We start from the raw sequence: 25397 nt of genomic DNA, 5'->3' as shown, positions 1-25397 counted from the left end.
GGGAGGGTGAGGTGGGCGGATTACCTGAGGTCAGGAGTTCAAGACCAGCCTGGCCATGGTGAAACCCCATCTCTACTAAAAATACAAAATGCACTGTCTTGAAGAGGTTTGGACAGTGAGGTCCTTGATTTTGGGAATAAGTCCCACCGGCTGTCTGAAACTCGTGTTGAAATGCAGCCCTCACCCTGACTGTTGAATTTCAGCAGCACATGGTCCGGACTCACTCTCAATTTGGGTGAACAATCTGGAGGACATATATTCACCTATCATCCTTCAGAAAAGAGAATGGAATTTCCTAATTTACTTATTTTTCTAATAGTTCCCCATCTTGCTTTTCTCAATTGTTACTAGTTCTTCTGCACCGGGGTTCAGATTTCACCTTTTTTTTTTTTTTTTTTTTTTTTTTTTGAGACAGAGTTTTGCTCTTGTTACCCAGGCTGGAGTGCAATGGTGCAATCTCGGCTCACTGCAACCTCTGCCTCCCGGTTTCAAGCGATTCTCCTGCCTCAGCCTCCCACATAGCGGGGATTACAGGTGCGCACCACCACACCCAGCTAATTTTTTGTATTTTTAGTAGAGATGAGGTTTCACCATGGCCAGGCTGGTCTTGAACTCCTGACGTCAGGCGACCCACCCACCTCGCCCTCCCAGAGTGCTGGGATTACAGACGTGAACCACTGCACCCGACCAGATTTCACCTATTTTAAGCAAATTTTAGTTCCTAAAGACATAATAGTTGAGAAGTTTAGAAATTTCTTGAGGATTAAACTTTACAGCCCATTGAAATGACAGGTGAAGGTTAGCCTATGAACTAAAACAGAAAACTTCAAAATGAAAATGTTTTGAGGTTTATTTTGGAGTAGCAGGTGACTCAGTCCCCGCTCAGAAGCGACTGTCTTTTGTGTGAAAACGGTGATATGTAAATCACTTCGCTGCACAAAGACTACAGTGAAATTCAGAAGAAAATAATTCCAGTTCCTTTTGTGTTCCATCACCTCTGCCTCTGTATTTGAAAGTGAGGTAGATGGCTGGGTGCGGTGGCTCACGCCTGTAATCCCAGCACTTTGGGAGGCGAAGCGGGTGGATCACGAGGTCAGGAGATCGAGACCATCCTGGCTAACACGGTGAAACCCCGTCTCTACTAAAAATAGAAAAAACTAGCCGGGCGAGGTGGCGGGTGCCTGTAGTCCCAGCTACTTGGGAGGCTGAGGCAGGAGAATGGCGTGAACCCGGGAGGCGGAGCTTGCAGTGAGCGGAGATCTTACCACTGCACTCCAGCCTGGGCGACAGACTGAGACTCCGTCTCAAAAAAAAAAGAAAGGGAGGTATAGCCTGTCCGCATTCTGCCAGAAATGACTGATGTTTGTGAGGCTGAAATCCTGAGGCAGAACCACAGGAGAGGAATGATTTCTTGATCTTCAGCAATAGCATTTAGCAAAATAACAAAATTTTTTCCTTAATTGATTAGTTCTCTTGAATTCAGACACATCCTTATTATGTGTGGTTTTGTGACTTCTGTGCCACTTGAGAAGCTTTCCTGGGTTCAGTATGGGTTGGGGGCTGCCTGCTGCACTGACCAGGCCACCTGGAACCCCTTCGCGTGGGGCCCGGCTCCCGGCTGTGACCCCCTTCGCGTGGGGCCCGGCTCCCGGCTGTGACCCCCTTCGCGTGGGGCCCGGCTCCCAGCTCTGATCCCCTTCGCGTGGGGCCCGGCTCCCGGCTCTGATCCCCTTCGCGTGGGGCCTGGCTCCCGACAGAGATGACCCAGATTGCGGTAGTGTGAGGGCCTTTGGGAAGCACAGGCGGGGACTGCACTCTGCTGTGATGTCATGCAGGGACATCGTGCCCTGGGTTCCTGGATTTTCGAGTCTCTCTCTTTTGATTTTAAACTTCTCTTTGACTTTCTACTTTTCAGTGTTCTGTTGTCAGCAGATCTCTTGCTTCCTAAGAGAGCCTAAAGGAAAAAAAAATAGAGTCCTCCCCATTTTACTCAAAAGTTAGTTTCTTATATTCTTCTCAGTCTTGATTGTTAACTTCCTTTGATCCCTGATCTTTTTTCCCAAAAAAAAAAACCTTCTTTGGAGTCTTGCCCAAAAAGCCTGTTTTTGAAAAAGTACCGAACCTTGGCAAAGCAGCCTCAGTTACTTGGATTTTATCCTGACTTCATTATATGCATGAACTGGGAGGTGACATGTCATCAGTGTCAATAACAAATGGTGTAACTTGTAGGGGGAGACAGAGCCAACCTACAAAAATGAAAAATCTGTAATAAACACCATGACAGTCAGGAAGCGTCTGCCTTGTTCACCAGTGCATCTGAGGACCCAGCATGGTCAGGCACCGAATGGTACACAGCGTCTTCTTGAATAAATAAAGGGATGAGGGAATGATAGTAAGAGGACCCCTGTCGGTAAGCTACTTGTTTGATAAAGAAGTAGCACCAGAATGTTGGGTTTAAAGAAATAGAGAAGGAGCTCATACAAAAGGATAGAGCAGGGGGCGGTTCCAGGGGAGGGGGCGCAAAGAGTGAGGAGGCGAAACCACAAGATGAGTCTGGGAAAGATGGAACTTTCTTCCTCTGCAATGACAGAAAAGGAAAGGAAGGATTTGATAGGAATGCAAATCGAATCTAGCACGTTTTCAAACTGTGATTCTGAGAACCCTCGGGTTCCAGGGAGGAGCCTCGGGGTGACTGGGCATGGCCTGCAGAGGCGACTTGCTAGGGCCAGTGTCATGCAGAGCATTTCAGCGGGACCTATTTTATACATAAGTCTCTCTTGAGATGTCTTTTTTTGGGGGTTGGGGGAAAAGGTGGATGAATTTTACTATTTAAAAATTTGAAAAACTTAACATAGTCCAAAATGCTCACTTTGTAGATTAAAACACTAAGATCTGCAAAGGTGTAGAGGCTGGCCCCAAACAAATGTCCTCGCTTCTGTTGCCAGTACCGTCCCTGCTGCCCGGTGTCCCTTACGTGCCAGTACCGTCCCTGCTGCCCGGTGTCCCTTACGTACCAGTACCGTCCCTGCTGCCCGGTGTCCCTTACGTGCCAGTACCGTCCCTGCTGCCCGGTGTCCCTTACGTGCCAGTACCGTCCCTGCTGCCCGGTGTCCCTTACGTGCCAGTACCGTCCCTGCTGCCCGGTGTCCCTTACGTGCCAGTACCGTCCCTGCTGCCCGGTGTCCCTTACGTGCCAGTACCGTCCCTGCTGCCCGGTGTCCCTTACGTGCCAGTACCGTCCCTGCTGCCCGGTGTCCCTTACGTGCCAGTACCGTCCCTGCTGCCCGGTGTCCCTTACGTGCCAGTACCGTCCCTGCTGCCCGGTGTCCCTTACGTGCCAGTACCGTCCCTGCTGCCCGGTGTCCCTTACGTGCCAGTACCGTCCCTGCTGCCCGGTGTCCCTTACGTGCCAGTACCGTCCCTGCTGCCCGGTGTCTCTTACGTGCCAGTACCGTCCCTGCTGCCCGGTGTCCCTTACGTGCCAGTACCGTCCCTGCTGCCCGGTGTCCCTTACGTACCAGTACTGTCCCTGCTGCCCGGTGTCCCTTACGTAGTCCGCACAGCCCAGCGGAAAGAACAGTTGCTGGTGGTGGTTTTGCTCGTTGACTGCTCCCCACCAAATGACTCAGTATTTCTGAACCGTCGGATCTATGCGCTGTGGGAACTGTGCTTTGCAATACAGCTTCTAGGACTGGGTTGTGTCCAGGGGTAGGATTTGCCCATGAGAAGATCTTACATCTGATGGTATTGAAACAAACAAGTTCTCCATTGTGTTTCTTCGTGTATTCATTGAGCAAGCACTTATGAAGCCTCTTCTCTTTCAAGCAGTAACAGTAAAGTTTGCTAAGTTAGGGCTCTTGCTCCGTGAAGTTCTGCCTTAACCATTTATGGCATTTACTCAGATTTAGAAGTCCTTCTCTATTATTATTTTTAATTTACTTGTTGCTGACTTGAAGCTCATACACTATTTTTAAAAGAAGTATGTATTCCAGATTCACAAATTTATTGTAACTCTTATGATTCTCCATCAGTGTCTTCAGACACAGACCCAAATTCAGCTGCACTCCTAGCCCACAGCAGTGAAGTTTCCCTTTTCTGTCCCCATCACCTGCATCCACTTCCCGCAGAGAAGCTGCTTGTACCACATCTTGAATACCAGTTCCCACAGCCCTGCTTCTCTAACTGGTGGCAATCCTGAGAGCTCCAGCATGAATCCCTCAGGCCTCTTTTGCCCCAGAGTAAAGTTCCCAGGGGTTCCCCCACTTGTAGAGACTGAAGGACCCTTCCAGACTCAGAAACCAAACCTTCCCCAGAGACGCTTCACTCTCCTCCTTCCTCTACACCACGCTCCCCAAGCTGTGGAACTGTCACTCACATGGTCGCCCAACATACTCACAGAAGTCTGTACTCATTAACTTGGAGTAAGTGCAAAAACCCAGGCAGAGACCCTCTCCTAAAATAGCAGCGGGAAATGATCTCAGGTATAGGTGTTTGGTTTCCGAATGCTTCTGGTAGCCTGTCAACCACTGGAAACTGCGCTCCCCAAATTGCCTTTCTTCCCAATATCTTTTACCACATTTACAGAAGCGTGTCCTCAAAAAGGTAAACAAGCATCCCTTGCTTAGGGGGTTAGCAGACTTTTCACACATCACACTAAGTTTAAATGTGAGTAAACATCAGTCAAATGCTTCATTGAGTTTCTTTTACCGAAGTGATTCTGTAATTATTTCTATGATTGGAAAGCTTTGGAAAGGAGGGAGATGGAGATACTCTTTTTTAAAGGGGGAAAAACAGCTAATTTCTAAGTATCTGTATCCTCTATAATTTGCTAATGCAGTTACGGATCTCCAGGGTGGCCGTTTCCCTGGCCCATGCTCTGTTCCCGAGGGTGTGGGCGTGGCCCCTCGGTTTGGCCATGGAGAAGCTGCTGTGATGTATCCTCTTGAGGCAGGGACTGAACTGGCAGCATGACGGGGCTTTATAATAGTGGGTTTAAAAATCACACACAAAGCCATGCATGTTCATTGTGATGGATTTTTTCTACAGGCTATTTTTTACCCTCTTTGATTGTTCCTGTTATTAATAAATATATACAATGGTTTGATGTGTGTTATACACTGGAAATACTTGAGACCATCAGAAATTTTATTAACAGGCCTAACAAGGGAGCTTACGTAAGGTGAAAAATGTACTAACGAAAGGATCTTTACCTTGCCCTGGTATTTGCATTCTAGTGTGTCCTAAAATAATTCCTGTTGTCTTTAAGGCAGCCAGGAAAGGGTTTCTGAATTATTTTCCTAAGTTATGGCAGAGTTTCCTAAGATTGTAATTTACAGGGAAATGGATGTCACAGCCTGGGAGGAGGACGTGTTACTCACTTTAATGGTATCGTATATAGAGGTAATATTCCCTTTGAGTCTTAGATGGAGAAAAGTTATGTACGTGCTATTAGTTACTTGAGTGATTTTGATTAGACTATTTTTCTCATCATTTGGAAGTTGTGTGATGCGTTTTCAGTTTTTCAAATAGACCCTGTATCGTACTCCTAGAAAAAAAAGTAAAAGTCATTGTTATCTAAAATCTTTATCTCATATCAAACTAACTTCATTATTAGAATGTTACATGTCATGTACAGTAATTATGAGATTTTCATAATATTTCTTTCACAAAGTTAAAAGTTTTATGTGGTATACTTTAGATTCTGATTTTTAAAATAATTTCTTTGCTGCATATTTCTGGCATCTATCATTGAAAATGGAGGAGGGCCACCAGGAAAGGGAATAAGGTAGAAAATAATGAGATAAAAATAGCATAAAGCACACTAAGAAAATAAGCAATTATAATTTCAAATAGCAGGCAGCTTGCAATCATAAGAACTGGCTCTGGCTCTCACAGTAGCCAAAGTCACATTCCACCTTGGAAGGAAGAGTACACGGCATTAGAGCACGATGCTATCCTGGTTCCTCCAGGCCAGTCGTCCCCTCTCCAGCGTTTGTCCATTAACCAAGAGCCCTGGCTCTGCTGGTTCCACATCACCTCTTGGACAAGTCTGAAGATCAGCAGGCTGAGGCTGTGCTCTGCCGAGGCTGTAAAAGTAAACCTCCGAACACGTGTGCTTGACATGTGTGGCCAAGGAAATGTCTACCATGCCTCCAGTTGGAGGCTTTTACCAGGAGAAACACTAAAGAAGAGGGAAACCGACAAGCCTGTCACACTGGCAGCACCAGTTGGTAAGGGTAGGCAGCACACATTGCTGATGGGAACATGAATTGCCTTGCAGAGCAATTGTAACAATAGCTAATAAGGCTGGGCGCGGTGGCTCACACCTGTAATCCCAGCACTTTGGGAGGCCGAGGCAGGTGGATCGTTTGAGCCCAGGAGTTCAAGACCAGCCTGGGCAACATGGCAAAACCCCGCCTCTACTAAAAGTACAAAAATTAGCCAGGCGTGGTAGCACATGCCTGTAGTCTCAGCTACTTGTGGGGCTGAGGCAGGAGGATCCCCTGAGCCTTGAATTGAAGGTCGAGGGTGCCGTAAGCCATGATTGAGCCACTGCACTCCTGCCTGGGTGACAGAGTAAAACCCTATCTCAAAAAAAAAATTAAAAAAACAAAAGTTGATAAAGTACATGCTTTGTATAACCTTTGACTCAACAATCCCACTTTCAATTATATACTTTAGAAAAACTTGTACATGTGTGTAAAAAGACATTCAAGAATGTTTGCTGCAGTATTACTTAGCCAAACATTTTATTAAAAACCTTAATATTCAATATTCAAAAGAAGAGAATTATGTTCTATATAATTGATTAAATGCTTTGGAGCGATTGAAATAAATCATCGTGTGGAACTAGAGCCATATTCATCAGTATGAATAAATTTCAGAAGCAATGTTGAGCAATAAAAGTAAATTACAAAAGGCCACCTACTATGTACAAGCTTCTGTTAATTTTTAAAAACAGGTCAGTAATTCCTTAGCCACGTCTGCGAAACCCAGAAACCTCTGAAAACCACAAATGATGGTGGGCCGCACAATGGACCTGACCAGACTCAGTCGGGTGCCGCCCTATATCCCACACGTGCACCTGTTCCCACACCAGACTCACTCAGTGCCACCCTGGATCCTGCACGTGCACCGGTTCCCACACCAGACTCACTCGGTGCCACCCTGGATCCCGCACGTGCACCGGTTCCCACACCAGACTCACTCGGTGCCACCCTGGATCCCGCACGTGCACTTGTTCCCATACACACCTCCTTTCCTGCCCTGCATGGCCAAGTATTTTATATTCTCTTATCAGAAAAAATCGCCATTTGGGAAAGTATAAATTATAAATGGTAAATAGCATGTGTTTTCTTCTCTTTTTTTCCTTTAATGTTTTTCTAAATGATTATACAAAGAAAATCATCTGGCTGGGCACAGTGGCTCATGCCTGTAATCCCAACACTTTTGGGAGGCTAAGGCAGGAGAATCAGTTGAGTCTAGGAGTTCAGGATCAGCCTGAGCAACATAGGGAGACCTTAACTACAGATAATTTAAAAATTAGCCTGATGTGGTGGCACATAGCTGTAGTCCCAGCTACTCCGGAAGCTGAGGTGGGAGGATTGCCTAAACCCAGGCAGTCGAGGCTGCAGTGAGCCGTGATCGCACTACTGCGCTCCAGCCTGGGCAACAAAGCAAGACCTTGTCTTTAAAAAAAAAAAAAAAAGAAAGAAAAAATCATCTTTCTGTTTCCTCTACTGATGTGTCTGACTCTGATGCCACATCTAAATTAGAGATGAAGGGGCTCTCTCAGTCACCTCTGTCCTGAATTGCAGTGGAGGCCCTCCCCAGCTGAGGTCTGAGGCTGGGTCTGGGCCTTGCCCCTTTGCTCCCACTCCGTGTCCCCCAGCAGGTCTGCCAGCAGTGAGTCCTCTGCGCCTCCACTTGGAGATGCAGTTGGAAAGGGCTGCCCAGACTCTGTGTGCCGCATACTCTTTTGTGTTATTGTCTCAGGGAATTGGGTTGTTCTGACTCCTAGAAGATTGACTCTCAGATTGGTGTAAGTTTGTAGATAGGACTACATGTCGTTTATAGACCAATCGATATTAACCAGTAAATTGCTCACTCTAATAGCACACAATTAATCAATAGCAGCAATTATCCAAGTAAATCTTTCATATTCAGTCATCTGTGGGAAAATTATATTGGGAGAAACTGTAACAAGAGCATAAACATTTCTGCTTTCTATTTTCAGTCAGGAAAGAAGCCACTTTTTAAAAGATTTACATTTCCCCAAGAAATGAATAATTAAGATGGTAGGCGTTTGCTTTATTTTTAATAGTTGTGATCTAGTGTGAGACATAGAAAACAAGTCTTAGAATATGAAATCATGGCAAAAGCTGAAGGCTTTTTATATGATATGTTTTACTATTTTTAATCATTTATGGAGTACTTTATATTTGCAAAGTCCTTGCAAATAATTTTATTAAACGTGTAAATGATTGGTGGTGAGTGTCTATACATAGTGGGTATAAAATGAGACAGAAGCCCTTACTGTAAAATATTTCTTACTTGTTTAAAACATACATAAGTATCCATAATCAGATTTTCCCGTTTATACTTTTTTGTACCCACACAAATTCTAGTTGCCTCTGAGGTCCATCAAATAGATAACAAATTGAGGGCCGGGCGCAGTGGCTCAAGCCTGTAATCCTAGCACTTCAGGAGGACGAGGCAGGCGGATCATGAGGTAAAGAGATTGAGACCATCCTGGCCAACAAGGTGAAACCCCGTCTCTACTAAAAACACAAAAATTAGCCAGGCGTGGTGGTGCACACCTGTAGTCCCAGCTACTCAGGAGGCTGAGGCAGGAGAATCGCTTGAACCCAGGAGGCAGAGGTTGCAGTGAGCTGAGATCACACCACTGCACTTCAGCCTGGGCAACAGAGCAAGACTCCATCTCAGAAACAAATAAAATAAAAAACAAATTGAGTTCACTGGGCGTTGTATGGCATCACAGAATTGAACATCAGGAGATTCCGTATCTACTGTATCAAAATCCTTTTATTTTTCAGAAAAACCCAAAAACTTTGCTTATGCTTTAGCTGCTGTACTTAGTAGTAACTTACACCTTCCATACTTGTTGTGAAAATGTTGTATTATTTTAACCAGCATCAATTTGGTTCCTGCATATCAAGCACTGTTCTAGGTACGGAGATGGGTAGAGACGATCCTCTCTGAGGGCATCACTGCGTGGACAGAAGTAGACACACACACGGTTGATTTCTGACAGGCCAGGACATCAAAGCCCTGTCTGCATGAGTGCTGATCCATCATTATTTTTTAATTCACAAAACTCTTTTTTTCCTGCCTTCACAAATAGCAAGTTCCTGTATCTGAAAGACAAAAGAAAAATTGAAAAAAAGATTGCTTATGTAACCACTGTCCTTTTACATTTCAGTGTATGTATTATACGTATGTGTGTGTGTATATATACTATACATAGTGTACATGTATGAAGATGGATATACATATTTGTGTATATATGCTATGCATGAAATTCATATGCTTCTATCAGTTTATGTCTTTTATTTTTTATATATATATTTAGCATTTCCCTATATTAAAGGGTCTTTAAAAACATTTTAATAGCCACATAATCTGAAGTTATTATAAATAATCTTAAGATGAACTGTCTTATACAGAATTCTACAGATGTGATTATTTCTTTAGAAGGAGAATCCTGAGGTCAAAGTCTGTTCATAAATACTTCCATTGTTGTTCCAGATTGTTTTCTGCAGCACCTGAGTGCACCGGCTGTAGCATCTCCTTGCCTACCCTGACTTGTATCTTTTTTTAAAAAAAAATCTAATTTTTTAGGCTAACAATGACATTTGCTTTTTATTTTTTTTGCTAGTGAAGATCAACTCACTAGTAAATTATAATTTACATTTATTTGATTACTAGCATGGTTAAGCATTGGTCTTGTAGTGCTATGAATTTACTGTCTGTTCCACAATTTTTTGTGCATGCCAAGTGCCACACTAAAGAAATGCTTTTAGAAATTAAAAAGCAATGCATTAGATGAGGCCACTGCCCCAAGGAGCTAAAGGAGAGATAGGAATTAAGAATAGGAGGGTTTCACCATGAGCAGGAAAGGCACCTTTAAGATCAGGTTTCAGGTTGGGCATGGTGGTTCACACCTGTAATCCCAGCACTTGGGGAGGCCGAGGCGGGTGGATCACCTGAGGTCAGGAGTTTAAGACTAGCCTGGCCAACATGGTGAAACCCCGTCTCTACTAAAAATACAAAAATGTGCTGGGCATGGTGGTGGACACCTGTAATCCCAGCTACTCAGGAAACTGAGGCGGGAGAATTGCTTGAACCCAGGTGGCGGAGGTTGCAGTGAGCCAAGATCGTGCCATTGCACTCCAGCCTAGGCAACAAGAGCAAAACTCCGTCTCAAAAAAAAAAAAAAGAGAGGTCAGGTTTGAGGTTGGTTTCAGGGTACTCATCTTGCAATGAGCAAGTGCAGGTGAGCTCTGACTGGAGCGGGGGTGTGTGAGGGCTTGGCGACACCGAGCAGCCAGCCGCACCTTCGTCTAGAACGGACTCACTGTCATCTCCCACTCCAGGGTGGCCAGCTGAAGACTGGGCCGTCATCTGTTCTGAATCGTTGATATAATTGTGTTTCCCATGGCCTGTTCTGTTGCTTTCGACCTAGTCAGCACGCTCACAACTTTGATGAAATTGGAATGCCTTTCACACAGAGCCAGGCAAATCAGTTGATAAGTACAACCTGAAAAGGCCCAACTTAGCCGTGAGTATTGGACACAAATGGGAGTTGTATGACCACAAAAGGAAGGAAAATATACCGCGTACAGAGATCCTGTTCATTTGTTACTCAAAGTAAATGGTGGTCTTCACTCCCAAAGATGCTTCCAGAAGAAAACAGTTGAACACTTTTAGTGCAAAAGGACAACTCCGGGTTACTGGTAGAACTTAACCGTTATTTACAGTTTCTCTTCTTAACTGTTTATAACTTTTGTTTATAAAAACTGGCAGTTTCCTTTGTCTAACCACTGCATTTCCTCTTTATCTAGGACTCTTTGGTTTTTCTGTTGCTGTTGGTACTGCTTTTATTTGTGATAGGCAAAAAGTCGACTCCTTGGACTCAAGGGAATATGTTCTTGGTTTCTTTTATCCTGGGACAGCTAGTCATCGTAGCTGCAGAGGATTATCTCATTATCTTCATTACTCATTGTCATCCCAGAGACCCTTGATGAAGAGCTTTTAGATAAAACGAGTAGAGTGTCATTCAGCCAGTTCCATAGCACCAGCAGCTCTTGTTGAATGGTGTTCGGTTAGTGAACAGTTTTATAGTTTCTGAAAAGGTGACACATGTTCAAATTAACAAATAATGTGTACGTGTGTGTGATTGAATTTCATGCAGCCATTATAAATCATGTCCCAAGACAATATTTGAGGATATAAGAAAGTTTGAGTAAAGGATACAAAACAGTGTATGTGTTTTGAAAAGAGATGACAAGGATGCGTCTGAGAATAACACTGTGTCACTGTCCACAGCTGACTTCATACTTTACTGTTTGTGTTATTCCACTTTGTGCACGGGGATGCGGTGGTAGATAGGGGTGTTCGCTAACTCTGTTTAAGCAGCTAACCTGCCTGACAGTACTGTGAGTGTTTAAAAGGTGTCAGTTTGCGTCATCATCTCACCAGCATGTAGCCAGCTCACCAGCACCCACCACCTTAGCCTGCTGTTTCTGCTGTGTCCTCCCAATTAGCTTACGGTAGTACCCATTTGCCCTGGCCAGAATCCAAGACTTTTACCTCCTAAATAATTCACATGAGTGTTTGTCTCCTCCACCCTGCCCCTCTGCTCCTGTGCTAGTTCAGGCCTTGTTTCTTTGTGCCTTGTTCACGAAGCCAGCTCAGTATCCTTTTTATCCACATGATACCCCGCAAAGAATTAGAAAACTAGGTACCCCTCAGACATTTTTAAGCTATCTAAAATGTTTTATCATAAATTTAAATGGTTTCAAAGGATATAATTAATTTTTAGCACATAGTATGTTGCATATGTGATTTAATTATATTTCCATCAGCACGTAGGACTGCAGATTCAGCTCATTCAGTTTTGGGAAATGTGACCCACTTGGCAGCCGGTACCCATCGTAACCAGTCACTCAAACCAGACACGTGTGATCTCAAAAGAAATCTCACTTCGTCGTGTGATCCAGATAAGCATGGCAGTGGGGTCCTGGCAACAGTCGCTTCACTCTGGATTTAGTCCTTAGAATTCATTCTCTCCCCTCCAAGCCGCCCGGGTTCTTGTCCTCCCCTCCTGCCCGCCACCCTGGGGTCTGCCACTCTGGGGTCCAGCCTGTAGCTCCAGCTTCAGCTCAGCCTCACCCCCACCATCCCCCGACCTCATCCTCCAGCTGTCCCCGCTCTGCAGTGCCTTGAACGTGCTCTGCCATGTGTTGGCCCGTTTCCTCCTGAATCCTCAGGCATCAGTGCCAGCAGTGTCCTCACAGAGCTGTCAAGTGTGTCCAAGCTGTGCCGCTTGTGCCTCTGCCCTGTGAGGGACGGCATCCCCTCGTTCACGTGCATTGCTCTTGTTCATCATGTGAGACTCCCTGCCCCGTGCCACCGGTCTCGGTGTCTCCCACGCTGGAGTGTCCGTATTTCATAAACACACATATGTGTGCGTGTATGTGTTTCATATGGACATCACATACACTGGGCCTTCATATCTACAGGTTCTGCATCCACGAATTCCACCGCCCACAGATGGGAAACACGGTGAGGTATGCACAGCAACCTTTCAGCCGTGGTTGGTTGAATCCACATGTGTGGAACCTGCAGATACGGAGGACCGACCAAGGACTTGAGCAGTCATGGATCTGGTATCCTGGGGCTCCTGGACCCGTTCCCCGGCAGATGGAGGGTCTGCTGCTTGTGTTTACACATGTGTGTGTATGTAGAGTCCCCAACTTCTGTGGTTTGACTTACGATTTTTCAACTTTTTGATGGTGCGAAAGCACTCCCCACTTGGTGGGAACTGCGCTGTGAGCACCCATACGCCATTCTGTTTCTCACTCAGTGAATTCAAGAAACGACATGAAATGTCCAACACTTTATAAAGCAGGCTTTGTGTTGGCTGATTTTCCCAACTGTAGGCTAATGTAAGTGTTGTGAGCATGTTTAAGGTAGGCTGGGCTGTGCTGGAACATTCAGTAGGCTAGGTGGTGCATTCACTCCTTTTCTTTTTATTTTTTCCGAGATGGAGTTTGGCTCTGTGGCCCAGGCTGGAGTGCAGTGGTGCGATCTCCACTCACTACAACCTCTCTCCTGGGTTTAAGTGATTCTCCTGCCTCAGCCTGCCAAGTTGCTGGGATTACAGGTGCTCACGCCACACCTGGCTAAGTTTTGTATTTTTGGTGGAGCTGGGGTTTCACCATGTTGGCCACGCTGCTCTCCAACTGCTGACCTCAGGTGATCCACCCAGCTTGGCCTCTCAAAGTGCTGAGCCACCGTGCCCGGCCTGCATTCACTTATTTACTTTTTTTTTTTTTTTAGACAGAGTCTCACTGTCGCCCAGGCTGGAGTGCAGTGGTGCAATCTCGGCTCACTGCAAGCTCCGCCTCCCGGGTTCATGCCATTCTCCTGCCTCAGCCTTCCCAGTAGCTGGGACTACAGGTGCCCACCACCACACCTGGCTAATTTTTTTGTATTTTTAGTAGAGACGGGGTTTCACCATGTTAACCAGGATGGTCTCGATCTCCTGACCTTGTGATCCGCCTGCCTCAGCCTCCCAAAGTGCTGGGATTACAGGCATGAGCCACCGCACCCGGCCCACTTATTTTCAACTCATGGTATTTCTAACTTACGATGGGTATGGACGGAGCATCTGTGTCTGTGTTGATGCACTGTTTGGTAGCCGTATGTTCTGTATGACTGTCACACCGAGTTCATCTTTGTACTCCTGTTGTCTGATGTAGGACGTACTTCCTCTTAGGTGCTCAGTTGATGCTTCTTAAGTGAGGGAGTGACTGGGTGCTTCTGTTGACAATATGAACAGCAAGCTAAGCCCGCTCCGCCAGCCCAGCCTGCCTTAAGAGCTGTCTTGTAACGGCTTTGCCTCACCGGCATTCACACTGTGAATTCACACTGTGCCTTCCCCAGGTAGGTTTCTTTATTCCCTTACCCGAAACATCAAGGGCATTCTGTGAGCTTTCCTGTGTGTCTGCTGGGCAGGTCTGTCCTTGGAAGCTAAGAGCAGAAGCACCACAGGGCCCCCACCCCTTCACTGTGCCCTCCCCCTGCCCCTTCACTGTGCCCTCCTGGGCAGCCTTCCTCAGCTGCAGGGCAGATGCTCTGTGGTAGCTGCTCCCGCTCCTCTCGGGAGGGCCTGCCTTTCTCCCTCGCTGGGTCAGCTCTCCCCGGCACATGCTTCTCCCAAACCGGTGTCTTCTCTCCTCAGCTGCAACCTGCCATCTGCACGTTTACCAGGCACTTTCCCGTTTCTGTTCCACCATCGTGTCATTTTTTGTATCTTCTGTCATTTTGTAAAACCCAGCTCATCTGCCTGCTGCATCTCCATGTCCGGCCTGCCCTGAGTGGGTAGAGACAGGTTCGCGCTATCCCTTGGATTTCCACGTTAGTCTGTTATTGGTTAGTTTGTTTCCGGGTCTCTCTCACCCTCTAGGGAGCAGCCACGGCACCGCCTACACCCGCCCGGCGCCGGCTGCTCGCTGCTCTCTTGCTGCCTTGCCGGGTGATGCAGCGCCTGACCATGTACGGTCTTTAGACTGCCCCAGTCAGTCTGTACACTGCAGCTAGATTTATTTTCCAAACATTTTATTTCAAAATGCATTTCTCTGTTTAGAAGCACCTAGTTGCCTCTCTTGCCTGGAACTGAAATCTCACCTTTGTGACCTGATGTTGGAAACTTGCCCTGGCTTCTGGGACCTGGCCCTCTTCATCGGCCTTGTGTGCCCCCAGCCTAGCACAGTGCCTGGCCCACAGCAGGCAGTCAGTAAATGGCCGCTAAGTAATGGATGAGGAAATGCAGATTTTGCCAATATTTATTCATTACCTTCTTTGTTCTCCTTTCCACGAAAATTAAAACCTTAAGTTTCTGATTTTTAAAATGATCATTGGCCAGGCGTGATGGCTTACGCCTATAATCTTAGCACTTTGGGAGGCTGAGGCAGGCAGATCACCAGAGGTCAGGAGCTCAAGACCAGCCTGGCCAACATGGCGAAACCCCATCTCTACTAAAAATACAAAAATTTGTCATAGTGGCAGGCACAGTGGCTCGTGTCTGTAATCCCAGCACTCTGGGAGACCAAGGTAAGTAGCTCACTTCAGCCCAGAAGTGCAGGACAAGCCAGGGCAACATGGGAAAACCCCGTCTCTACAAAAAATACAAAAATTAGCTGGGTGCGGTGACACATGCCTGTAGTCCCAGCTACTCGGAGGCTGAGGTGGGAGGATCACTTGAGCCCAGGAGGTCAAGCTGTGGTCGCACCCCTGCACTCCAGCCTGGATGACAGAGCGAGGCCCTGTCTCAAAAAAAAAAGTCATAATAATGCCTACTTTATAATGTTGTTATGACTGAAAATAATAACAGCCCACGCATTTACAGGGCTAACGGTCCAACAGTTCAGCAGGGAAGACGTATGCGGAGAGATTATGAAGGTACCGCGCTGCAGAGCCCTGGGGAGAAAAGCTGGCATTGCCTGCGCGCTCACCAGGCTCCCAGCATGGTTCTGAGTACTTCGCCTGTATTAACTGTTAATCCTCACTAGAATCACGAAGAACTATTAATACATCCGTTTTACTTACCAGGTACCAAGGCACAGTTCAGCAGCCTGGCTGGGGTCAGGTAGCTGAGAATGGCTGAGGAGCGGTGACCTGGTAGTCCTCCTCCCAGACCCTTCCCTTCACCCCGCAACTCCAGGGTCAGCAGGGGCGGCCCAGCCAGTCCAGGGGCCCCTCTGTTCCCCAGTTCTTCTCCCAGGCCGTCTTCTGGCTCTTGTGGGGGCCACTTCTCCCGTGGTCACGCTTGGAGCCTTAATGATCACCCACACCCTACACAGCTCCAGCGGCACATCTGCCATTTCCTGAGTGCCCTCTCCCGCCAGCCAGCTGGTCAGTGTGGCATCCACACCCACCTGTGGTTCTTCTGCCTTCCTGCACGCCATGGCTTACCGATCTGCTCGCTGACTGTGCCTATGCACCTCATTACTTCACTTCCTTCTCTACCCAGCGTGGTTTCCATGATCCACATCTCACACATGCCTTTCCCAAATCCCAGAATGCCTGCTCCTTCATTCTTCCACTGCACACATCTCAGATACCTGCGCTCTTGACAGGTTCAGCCTCCAGCTTCCTCTGCATGGACACCCAGCAGCTGAGGCTGCGGGAGGATTTCTCACATTCAAGCATCTGCAGTGACGCTTGGCAGCATCAAGTGGATCATCAGCACTGCAGGGCCTTCCTGCCAGGTTGCTCTGGTCTCTCCCACTGCCCTTTTAGACTGTCTCTACCCCTCTCAAGCCTCCCACCCCTCCCCTTCCTCCTCACTTTTAAAGATGAGTGACGTTCCCCCAGCTTTGGAGCCAAAACAGAGTTCTGGTAGTACCTCACATCCCTAGTCCTGGACACACACCTGCTGAGGTCGGCGGGCAGACTTGTCCTCCCCGCCGACGGCCCTCGGCCCGCATGCCCTGACGCCTGGAACCTTGAGCCATGAGTCATCCTTTCTTCTTAATGTGTAATCAGCTGTTCTCCAGCTACAGCCTCCTCCTCTGTGTTTTTACACGCTCAGGCACTTGTTTAAACACAGACACGGAGTGTCTCACCTTCTGCGGCCAGTGTCGGCCTTTCCTCCCCTGGCACCCCGGTCATGCCGACTTCCCTAGAGGTTCCTACAGCTGCCCACCTCTCTGCTTCCCTCTTCTTAGTTTCCACAGATATTTTTATTATTGTTTTTTTTAAGACAGGGTCTCAGTCTTGCCGCCGGCCTAGAGTACAGTGTCATGATTTCAGGTCACTGCAATCTCAGCCTCCTGGGCTCAGATGATCCTTCTACCGCAGCCTCCCAGGTAGCTGGGACTACAGATGCCACCACACGCAGCTCATTTTTGTTTTATAGAGACAGGGTTTCACCACGTTGCCCTTCTTGAGCTCCTAAGCTCAAGCAGTCTGCCTGACTCAGCCTGCCGGTGTGCTAGGGTTACAGGCGTGAGCCACCACGCCCGGCCTTTCCACAAATCTCATTCTCGTCTGATTCCAGTCCAACCAGCTCTCAACAAAGCTGCTAATGGCTTTATCTGGAACCTGCCGGATGTTGAGTTCCTCTGTGGGCTGCCTCTTGGCGACGTCTGCTCGCTGACCCTCTGGACAAATACTCACCTGCTTCTGCCACTCTGCACCATCAATATAAATAATAACTGAAATTCACAGTAATCAGTCATGAAAGAATGAAATGGAAAAACATGCCAAATGCAGGCCCCTGCTTTGTTATCATGGCATGCCGTACCCGTAAAGTTCTCTGTCACGTGACTGTAGGAGCCTCTCCATTCCTGTGCCTCATCCTCGGGTATCAGTCACAAGCCACTTGCGGGCTAAAGTCAGCCCACAGTCATCCTTGAAGTCGACAGAAATGAACTACTGAGCCACGAGGGGCCTAGACTTGGGATCCGCCAGCATTTTCTGTAAAAGGCCATAGAGTGAACGTTGTAGACTTCCTGGCCATACGGTATCTGTCCAGCTACTGAGCTCTGCTGTGCATGCCTAGCTCTTCCATGGTAGCACAGAACCTTCTCACTGTGCAGGTGCACAGGAGGCAGGCCTCTGGGCTCCTGTGAGCTCTGCCCACCAACTCAGGCAGTAGGGGGTGGGGGGCGTCCACAGGATGTGCACAGATTGCCAGCACCAGGCCCGGCTGCTGGAACATCCTCTTCATAGCTTTACTCACATCTACACAGACGCCTTAAGTTCACCCCATCAGTGCAGGGAGACTGCGGCCTTCAGATGCTGTGGCCTGTGCTCTTGGAAGCCTGTAAAGGCCAGCACACCCGACCCTCCTCTGCCTCCCCTCCTGTGCCACCCATGCTCACCTGCTTCCCCAGCCTCCCCTCATCCTCACCTGCTCGGCCCCTCCTCCACCTCCTGCCTCCGGCCACCTGGTCCTTACTGCATCCCCTCGGGCCCTGCACCCTGCCCTCTGCTCCCTGTGCCCCCCAGTGCCTGCTCTCGCCAGGCTTTGCACACATTCTGTCCTCTTCGAGGGTCTCTGCCCCCCTCCTCCCTGATTAACTCCTGCCCGTCCTCACCATAGGGCGTGTCCTGAGGGAAGAGGGCCTCAGCCTCTCTAGCAGGACAGGCCAGATCCTTAGGCGTAGGGAACCGGGAAGGGAGCAGTTATTAGTTGCCCCTGGATACAGAGTCTGCCTAGATGCATATATAGAACTGGTTCAGACTTGGCACAATCTCTTTCCCTCTCACTCGTTCACATTTGCAATTCAAAGAGAATATACAGAGCCATTTGTATTATATAAAGTGATTATTGCATTGAATTTAGACTAGAGAAGGCATTTGGAGATTGTTTTAGTAAATTATCTTAACCAATCTAAAAATATTTCTGAACTGTCAACCAGAACACAGAAATCCTGTATTACTTGCTGTAGTGTGGATGGTTTGGGGGAACGTGGCACCGATTTCATCTTCACCATCGATCAGTGGTTCTCTGACTGGGTCCAGTGGCTACGCACCAGCTAGTGAAGGAAACCAGACTCCAACTGCACGATGTATGCTCTGGTCTCCTCCTTTCCAAAAAAAAAAAAAAAGGCTACAAGATATATTTTAAGAAATCTGAGTTGTCTTGCTAATATTTGCAGCTCGCTGGTTGGTGCCATGGAGGCCGGTACTCACTGTCAGGCTGTGGCAGGTACAGTGAAAGGAAAAACTGTGAGAGAACAGTGGAAAGTTCACCAGACAGTGAAACGCATGCCAGTTGGAGTGGCTGAAAAACAGAGCGCGGACACCACCAAGTGCCGTGGGATGTGCAACCGCAGGACCCCGCGCTGCTGGGGAAGGCAAGGTGGCGCGGCCACTTAGGAGGACAGCTTGGTGACTCCTGCAACACTAAACGCACTCTTACATACAACCCAGCACTCCGGTGACTGCACTCCGCTCCTGGACATCTCACCCCGTTGTGCCGAATGCTTGTATCCACACAAGAATCTGCCCAAAGATGTGGATGCCAGCTTTATCCATAGTTGCCAAAAACTAGAGGCAACCAAGAGGTCCTTCCGTAGGCCAGTGGGTAAACAAACTGGTAATCTGGACAGTAGAATGTTCAGCATTTTTTAAAAACGAACTATCAAGCCCTGAGAAGACCTGGAGGAAACTGAGATGTCTGCAGCACCAGGTCCCCCGGCTGCTCACTCAGAGCCTGGCCCGTCCCCCGGCTGCTCACTCAGAGCCTGGCCTGTCTGAAGCTCCGGGCCCAGCACCGGTTCCTTCCCTCACACATAGAGTTTCACTGGGCACGCACACGCCAACTCTGGATTGATGTAGAAACGGTTTGGGAATTTTTAACAGCATCGTTCACATTTTTAATGCCTCCCTCCTGCCTGGCATTGTGTTCAGCACTTCCATATATCTTATTTAATTGTCACATCTGTAAGGTGGGACAGATGACCTCAGCTCTGTAAACTCAGCCATTGCTGAGCCTGCAGTGTGAGTGTGAGGCCACATGTCAGAGCCCCGGAAGACACAAGCCCCACTCTCCTGCCTGCAACACAGCCCCCCCGCCCCCACTGCAGCTGGAATTAGAGCAGGTCGTTAGCTCCCACCTGAGGAAGCCCAAATAAAGGACTGCAGAACAACTGTAGTGCAAAGCTGAGACTCATTTCCCTCCTAGGCGCTTCGTGAGCAGGCCCTGAGTTCTCTGTGTCCGGGCGTGGAGTGCAGGAGGTGTGGAGAGGGAGCAGTGCGTGTGTGAGCTAGTACACAGAAGTGTGTGGCAGGCTCTACCACACATTTTTAAAATATGTAAACTCCTAAACTTCTTGTCAGAGAAGTGCTTGGCACGCACACAAAATCATTTAGCTAATTCTTGAGAAACATATTGTTTAATTGTCTGTCTCCCTTGCTGGATCATCCACTAATGAGTGCTCGCTCACTAACCTCCCCGCCAGCCTGGCAGTCTCTGTCAGGCAGGAGGTACTTAAAGCATGTTTATTGACTGGCTGCAGAAATGAGGACATCTACAGTATTCAAAGATAGTGCCCATTACCTTGAGAAAAGACAGAGTGAGCATCCACTTTTAGCTTCTGAAAAGGTTTAAACATTCCGACCTTCTTTTCCCATTCATTTGCCTAACGGCCATCCTTTCTGTATTGCACAAGGGCAAAGATGAACACAGAAGTCTATACGAATCAGCCAGTGTGTCGGTACCAGCCAGCCTTTCTGTGTTGAAGCCGTAACGTTACGCGATGTGAAAGTATGCCGTGCATTGCCACATGGGCCTGGAACATGTTGTGTTCACATAGTTCATTGATTTTTTCATATTGATAAATTAGAATTATGAACATATAAAGCCACTTATTTTATAGTCACATGCAGATCTTACAGATACAAATACATATGTCCAACACATAGCATAAAATTTCCTTATTGATTTTAAATTGACAAATCTCAAGACAATCCTGCTAAAAAGGAAGCCAGTCGTATAGATTGAGAGATATGCGGAGCTTTCCAATTAAAAGCCTCTTCCCGATGTTCTATCAGTTGCTAAATGTTACTGTTTTTATGATTTGATCAGCGCGAACTGTATCTCACGCTTGGCTCTCTTATTGCCTAATTACACGTGCAGCGTTGATAAATGGCATTCCCCTCTGTGCTGCCAGCACACTGACCTTGTCATGATTACTAATGGCTGGCTGACGCTGCTTCCAGCAAGGTGAGCAGCTGTAGCCAGAGGCTATGCGTTTGGGTCATGGATTCCACCATGCCTTGCATGTGTGTTTGGTCACATGTTCTGCCATGTCTTGCAGAGCTGCAGAAACTGGAGGGCAGCAGTGGACCTGTGCGGACGTCTCCTCACAGCCCACGGCCAGGGCTACGGCAAGAGCGGGCTGCCCACCAGCCACACGACAGATTCACTGCAGGTGAGAACACCTTTCAGGGGCTGTAGTTTAACCTGGCTCATCACAGTTTGGGGACATGGACAGGACCATGGCCTTTCATGCCAGTAACAAAAAGTATATTTTCATATCCTGCTTCTTTATCTCCTAATTATGTATATACTATACTGGGGCACTGGAATCCTCACTTTGGCCCATCAGGACGCCTGTGCGCCCCAGAAGCATGCTCACAGGTGCCCACACTCGGTCTCATGGTGGGACCAGCATGGCTTTGGGTCAGCAGGCAGGTTCGCCTCACGACTGGCAGCAGCAGCTGACCTGTGCGGGGATCTGGGGTGTGTCTGGGCCCAGTAGGAAACAGTGACAGGAGCAGTTGGTTCTGTCTACCCCAAGGACGGAGAGTCCATGTGCCATGGGTTTGCTCCTCCTGGCATATCACTTGCTCTGAAATTTAAAAAAAAAAAGAAAAGGAAATGCACAAAATAGACTTGTGAACAAAAGGAAACTCATCTGAGAAGAAGGAACAGCTGCAAACGTTGATAAATTCTTACCTTTCCCTGGGGAGTTTTTCAACTGTTCTTCTAGCTTACATGGGAATCCTCCGGGACTAAACAGATCACCAGATCCTTCAGAACTGTGATGAGCTTTGGAAAGGAGCAGCTCTGGGGAGCCCTGACAGCTTAGCTATTTCTAGCAGGCTGCTTCTCCTTCTTCCTCTTCCCGCAAGACCTGACAAGAAGAGCCGCTTTCCCCCCATCACCTGTCCGTCCACTGGTTTGCCAAATCCTAGGCTGTTTTTCTATCATTTCTCTCCAACCCATCACCACCCGCAGTTCAAATTCTCATTGCAGTGTTGCTTTAGCCTCCTATGTGAACTTAGTTCAAGTTTCTTTATTCACATTCATTCCATAAACTACCTCCAAAAAAACTCTTAAAGCACACTTCTGATCATCTCACTTTCCTGCTTAAAAACTGCCCGGCACAGTGGCACATGACTGTAGTCCCAGCTACTGGGGAGACTGAGGCAGGAGGGTCACTTGGGCCCAGGAGTTCTGGGCCGTAGTGCACTTTGCCGATCACGTGTTGGCACTAGCTCAAGACCAATATGGTGACCTCCTGGGAGCCAGGGACCACCAGGCTGCCTAAAGAGGGTGAACCACCCTCCTTTCCAACTAGGTCTGAAACGGAGCTAGTCAAGAGCTGGATAGTTTCCCATTGCCTACCATGCGAAATTTCATCTTCTCGTGTGTGTGTGTGTGTGTGTGTGTGTGTGTGTGTGTGTGTGTGTGTGTGTAATGAGAACACTGAAAATCTGTCTTAGCAATTTTTAGTATACGTTGTTTGTAACTGTGGTCACCGTGTCTGCAATAGATCTCTTGAGCTTATTCCTCCTGTCTGACTGAATTTTGTGTCCTTTGACTAACATCTCTCAAACCTCCGCTGCCCAGCCCCGGCACCCACCGTCTACTCTGCTTCTGTGAGCCCAGTGTGCTCAGATTCCGTGTGTAAGCGAGGTCATGCGCTGTTTGTCTTTCTGTGCTTGGCTTGTTTCATCTAACGTCATGTCCTCCAGGCTCATCCACATCACGAACAATGGGATTCCCTCCATGAAAGCTGAGTGGTATTCCACTGTGTGTAGTGCCACGTTCCTTTATCCATCCATCCCTCAGCGGACACTTAGTGAAATTCACTCTTCTCATCAGTAAAGTCAGATCACATTAGGTTCCCCTTTTAATCCCCAGTCTCTGGCTGTGCAGCTCTCTGATGCAAATTCCCACCGTTTTCCTGAATGTACCCCAGATGCTGCCAGAGCACACTGTTCTCTCGTACGTCGTGTTTTGTCCACTCTGTGCCTTTGTCCTTACGTTCCCTGAACGAGCCTGTGGCCCCTTGAAATTCCGCAGCCCTGAGAGCTGCCCTCAAACACAACCCATCCCCGCGCGTCCGCTCCTTCCTGCTCCCGTTCCCGCCGTCATTCCCCCGCCCTCCACTAGGCGGCGCATTCCTTTGGTGCCTTTCCAGCTTCATGACACCTAGCACAGTGCTTTGCACACACACCTGCTCGGTAAGCAGTGTTTACTTATTAAGAGTAAACAGTTACGTAAAATTATTCACATTGTTATTAAGCTCAATAGTAATTTTTTTTTTTAGAGACAGGGTCTTGCTATGTTGTCCAGGCTGTACTCAAACTCCTGGGCTCAAGCAATCCTCCTACCTCAGCCTCCCGAGTAGCTGGAACTGCAGGCGTGAGTGATATCTCAGAATTAAATATTCAGCATGTTTCAAATGTCGGATTTTATTTTTCATGACCTCACCTCGCAGAGTGACCATATTCTGCTTTTTTAAACACGATTGTGTAAATATGCAAAGATAGGAAGTTAGGTTCGCCCTTATTATAATATATGAGAAATTAATCTCTAACACCAACTTCATAAGGAATAGCAATTTCTGAACTGGATATATATAGATAACCTATTGTTTCCATTGTATTTTGTTTTTAGCTCTGGTTTGTGAGGCTGGCACTACTAGTGAAGTTGGGCCTTTTCCAGAATGCTGAGATGGAATTTGAACCCTTTGGAAATCTTGATCAGCCAGATCTTTATTACGAGTACTACCCACACGTGTACCCTGGGCGCAGGGGTAAGGCCATGGTATTTAATATTTGTACATTTGTATGTGTTTTGCTCTGGTTTGCTTTGATTCATACATAGTTTGGTAGCCTCAGTTTTCCTTATTTATCCAGTCTTGAAAAAAATCAGATAAGTACCTAGCAACAAGCCTTGACTTACAGAATGCTCCCACTCAGATTTACCGAAACACTGACCTGGAGGTGCTCCCTGGTGTGTCTGTTTGTACATTTAGCAGCCGTGTATCTAGCACCTGCTGTGTCAAGGCAGCATGATTTGGTGCAGGGCCCGGGTGGTAGGCGTCTGAGCTGTGCTCCACAGGGAAGAACCGTCCCATCTCGGGACCTGATGCACAGAGAAGCAGAGCAGTGAAACCAAATGTGTCCGTGCCATGTGGCACACGCCGCGGCATTTTCCATTCGTCTCTATTCTTATTTAATTTATTTTAAAAATCTGGTTGTGACTCACCCTTTGGGTCACAATCACGACCATGGTTTGGAAAACACTAGGCTATAGCAGGAGAGTGACAGGAAATCAACAGTTGGGAAGGGAGAAGACGGGTTACGGAGAGCCTTCGGCAGCACTGGGAGCCTTGTGCAATGTGCGTCTCTTGGTGGAGAACCTTATAAATATGTTTGAAGCCCCTCATATGTTCTTAAATAGAAAACAGTCCCGGCAGGATGTCTCATGAGGGCAGTGTGAGCAGCTGTTGAAAGCCCAGGCCCTGTTGTCAGGCATCCCCAGTTACATCCTGGTACCCCCATTGACTCGTGTAGCCTTGGGGGAGTTATCTGACATCTCTGTGCCGCAGTGTCCTTTTCGGTAAGACCGATATGCCAATCCTGCTTGCTTCCTGGATTGTCCTGAAGATTAAATGATGTCATGTGTAAGTTGCTTGGAATAGTGGCTGCTATCTAGTACCAACTGTATTTGCTGGTTTTCTTTCTCTCTTCTGAATGTATCAGTGACACGGGAAAGTCTCACACTGCCGCGTTTTGCAGGCTCGATTGTCAGCATTTGTTGGCTGTGGCAGTGGAGCTACAGAGAATGGTCCTAGGTGTCAGGAAATGCAGAGCCTGATCGGAGGTAGAAAATATTTAAAACCGGCAGTACAAGAGATGCAAAGGCCTGATGAATAATGAAACAATCATTCCTGTAGAAGGCTCAGAAAATTTAAATACACATTCTATTTAACTTGGTTGATACTAGTAAGTAAATAGATGAACTCAAAAGGCTAGAAGTAAAAACAGATCTTTCATCTTCTTTGTGTGTTGTTTTTTGCTTAAAACTCAGCTCTGTTTCTTTGGAGGGGCATAGGAGCGAATGCAGACGCCGGCTTTCTTTATTCCCCATGCTCTCTCCTTTATCATCTTTACCTTCCTCCAGGTAGGACAGGCGGGAATTGGTCCATATTACTCTGAGTTATCCTGGAATTGATGGAGGTTTTTATCATTTTCAGTATAAAGTATTGTTTGGCCTTTAGTCTCACTGGTATTAAAATTGTTTATTCCTTCTGACTAAGGGAATTTGCCCCTTGTAGAAAAGAAAAAAATGGAAAGGGTAACTTCTAATAACTAAGATAGGGCATACATCAGAGAGATTG

At 47.4% G+C, this 25397-nt stretch overlaps 1 protein-coding gene across 5 annotated transcripts in view; it reads left to right on the top strand.

Annotated features, from left to right (window-relative positions):
- TRAPPC12 (trafficking protein particle complex 12) overlaps positions 1-25397 on the top strand; it is a 120461-nt gene that overhangs the window by 22467 nt on the left and 72597 nt on the right. For all 5 annotated transcript variants that reach the window (XM_030921516.1, XM_010357906.2, XM_010357905.2 and 2 more), the window contains exons 4-5: positions 21078-21191; positions 23669-23807. In XM_030921516.1, coding sequence (XP_030777376.1) covers positions 21078-21191; positions 23669-23807 — 253 coding nt within the window. The remainder of the gene's footprint in view (positions 1-21077; positions 21192-23668; positions 23808-25397) is intronic.

Source organism: Rhinopithecus roxellana, chromosome 17 (assembly GCF_007565055.1).
Source record: "Rhinopithecus roxellana isolate Shanxi Qingling chromosome 17, ASM756505v1, whole genome shotgun sequence".
NCBI lineage: Eukaryota > Metazoa > Chordata > Mammalia > Primates > Cercopithecidae > Rhinopithecus > Rhinopithecus roxellana.
Note: the sequence above shows the minus strand (reverse complement) of the source record. Positions and strands in the feature narration are given on the sequence as shown.